At 42.8% G+C, this 2,500-nt stretch overlaps 1 protein-coding gene across 1 annotated transcript in view; it reads right to left on the bottom strand.

Moving 5' to 3' along the window:
- LOC113818662 (procollagen-lysine,2-oxoglutarate 5-dioxygenase 1) overlaps positions 1-2,500 on the bottom strand; it is a 33,192-nt gene that overhangs the window by 882 nt on the left and 29,810 nt on the right. Inside the window, exons 12-15 of the mRNA XM_070145591.1 lie at positions 2,421-2,500; positions 1,023-1,307; positions 426-536; positions 43-138 (exon numbers count right to left, since the gene is read on the bottom strand). The exon at positions 2,421-2,500 is cut by the window's right edge and continues 68 nt beyond it. Coding sequence (XP_070001692.1) covers positions 43-138; positions 426-536; positions 1,023-1,307; positions 2,421-2,500 — 572 coding nt within the window. The remainder of the gene's footprint in view (positions 1-42; positions 139-425; positions 537-1,022; positions 1,308-2,420) is intronic.

Here is a 2,500-nt window from a genome sequence, read left to right as displayed (position 1 = left end):
TCATCTGTTGCAGGGAAGGGCGAGCGAAGTTGCAACACTCACCTTATCCCCCAACGCAATCAGCACCACAAAGGAGGCTTCCTCGGGCGAAAAACTGCCGCTGCCCTTCAGGACATACAGGTCGCCCGCTGACGAAACCTTCATTGAAAAAAGAGAAAAGTAGTTGCAGATAAAAAGATCCAAGTATTTAGACGTGGATTTAGACAGGTGTTGAGTCCCATGATCCGTTAAATATCCAATCAAATATTCAATCGAGTATCCAGTCACACTCAGAGGTATTTATTCGCGTATTCAGTCAGTCTTTCAGTCAAGTGTCCAGTGAAACATCCAATCAAGTAATTAGTCAAGTAATTAGTCAAACATTCAGCCAAGAGTTACATGTTTAGAACACAAAAAGCCTTCATCGGCGACAGCGTGAGTCAAACCTGTGTATCGTCGAGCTGAGGCATCATGTTCCTGACGACGAACTTGGCAAGGGCTTGTCCTGCCTTTCTCTCGAGTCCTTCGGGAGGCGCGAGGACTTCTGTGGTGGCCGACTGGAAAGCAAGGGGCGGTTCGGATTGTGGTGGTTAATGGGTCTGATGCCGAGTCGGGTTTTGGAATCGAAGGCAGTTGGATTATTATAATCCTACAGTACCAGTTAATGGTGACTACTATGATAAAAAGAGCGATAGCAACAATACTATTAGGAACTAGTAATGGTGGTTCTCGATATAACACCGACAAATAATAATACCAACTATTACTAATGACACTAACTAATACAAATAACACAACCTAATACTAATAATACCATTACTAACACAAACTAATACTGATAACACCAACCAATGCCAATAGCACAACCTGACATTAATAACATCAAATAATACAAATAGCAGAGAGCGAAATGAATAACGTCAAATAAAACACAGTTCAACCTGACACTAATAACACCAGTTAATACAAATAGAACAACCTGAAATTAATAACGCCAAATAATACTATTAACACAAACTAATACAAATTCTGGCCAGCCTCACCGCCCCCTTCCGAGCGGCTTCTTCCCATCCGCTTCCTCCTTCGACACGAGCCATCAGGTCCCGGGCGAAGGGCTCCCTGAAGAACCACCTCCTGGCGACGCCCTCGCACTCGCCCTCTCCCAAGGCGACCTCCTGCCCCTCTGGCGTCTGGAGGAAGGTGAAGTAGGCGATGAAGTCCTCCTGGTTGCGCTCCAGGTTCAAGACGTCGGGGGTAAATTTCCCTTCGTCGTCCGCCTTCGTCAGGTGGCCGTAGTTCTCTTGGTTGCAAGCGTAGGGGAGGTAGCCCTGGGAAGGATTTACAAATGCATAGAAACATGGAATGGAAGATTTTGATTAAGGAGTCTTGTATTCTTGTATCTTTAATTTGACAGTTATTTTATATTTGTATATTTAACCGAAAATTATTTCATATAATTTGTATGTTTAAATTGCATCTTCCTGATGTATGTACAACGTAAAACACTGTATGATAATGTATAATAGTGGAGACTCATATATACACATATTAAGATGAATAATCATCAACTGCTCAGCCAAAGCACGACTTGACATTCAAAACTATAATAATATTTCTTGTTTTCAAAATTCGCGAACTGTTTCCTCTCTTATCCGATGGAATTCTATGACTGTCACTCGTATTTCAATGTCCTTAAGTTAAAGGGACATGTAATTCTCTTACCTTCAAGAACTAGTATATGAACCCATTGCATATATAAAAGATCAGCATATCCATGCTCCCCGGACGTGCATATGGTATCAAATAATTTAACTTCTATATATATATATCCTTTGTAATGCTCGGTTCGAACGTTTGTGCACTCGAGGCTCGGACCCGAATGCCCAAAGTTAACAATAAAACATGCGAGGGAGAGGCTCTTCCTGCCACTCCCAGTCTCACGGTGGACTTCAAAAGAGGGTCGGTTTACAGGCCTTCGACGGTCTTAAGTACTATTTCTTCGCTTGATCCTCTTTCTCTCTGCGTCTATGTCTCTGTTTCTCTCTCTCTCTCTCATACACTCTCTGTTTGTGTGTCTCTCTCTCCTCTTCTTCAATTGTCTCGTTTTTTATCTGTCCGTCTGTCTACCAGTTTGTCAGACTGTCTCTTTCTCTCTCTCTCTTTCTTTCTCATTCTCTCTCTCCCTCTCTGTATCTAAGCTCGTAAGAACCTCTCCCGTGTCTTTGATTTATACAATATATTCGCTGACAGCCATGTCATGCTTTTATGTATACTTTGCTTCTTTGACGACGTATCCGAATGCTTTTAGGTTGTCTACGAAAAGCCACGCACAGAATCAAAGCTTACTGCTGTCGCTATCGTCCGTCCAGCAACCTCAACAGTGACTCTACTTCAGCACTGCAGTTTCTCCTTCGACACTTCACACTTCAACATTGACTCACCTGTTCAAAGACGTGAATGAAGAAGCGATTCCACATGTCATCCCCTGAGGAGGTGAAGCTCTTCATCTTGATGTGGAGGA

This window comes from Penaeus vannamei, chromosome 34 (assembly GCF_042767895.1).
Source record: "Penaeus vannamei isolate JL-2024 chromosome 34, ASM4276789v1, whole genome shotgun sequence".
Classification (NCBI taxonomy): Eukaryota; Metazoa; Arthropoda; class Malacostraca; order Decapoda; family Penaeidae; genus Penaeus; species Penaeus vannamei.
Note: the sequence above shows the minus strand (reverse complement) of the source record. Positions and strands in the feature narration are given on the sequence as shown.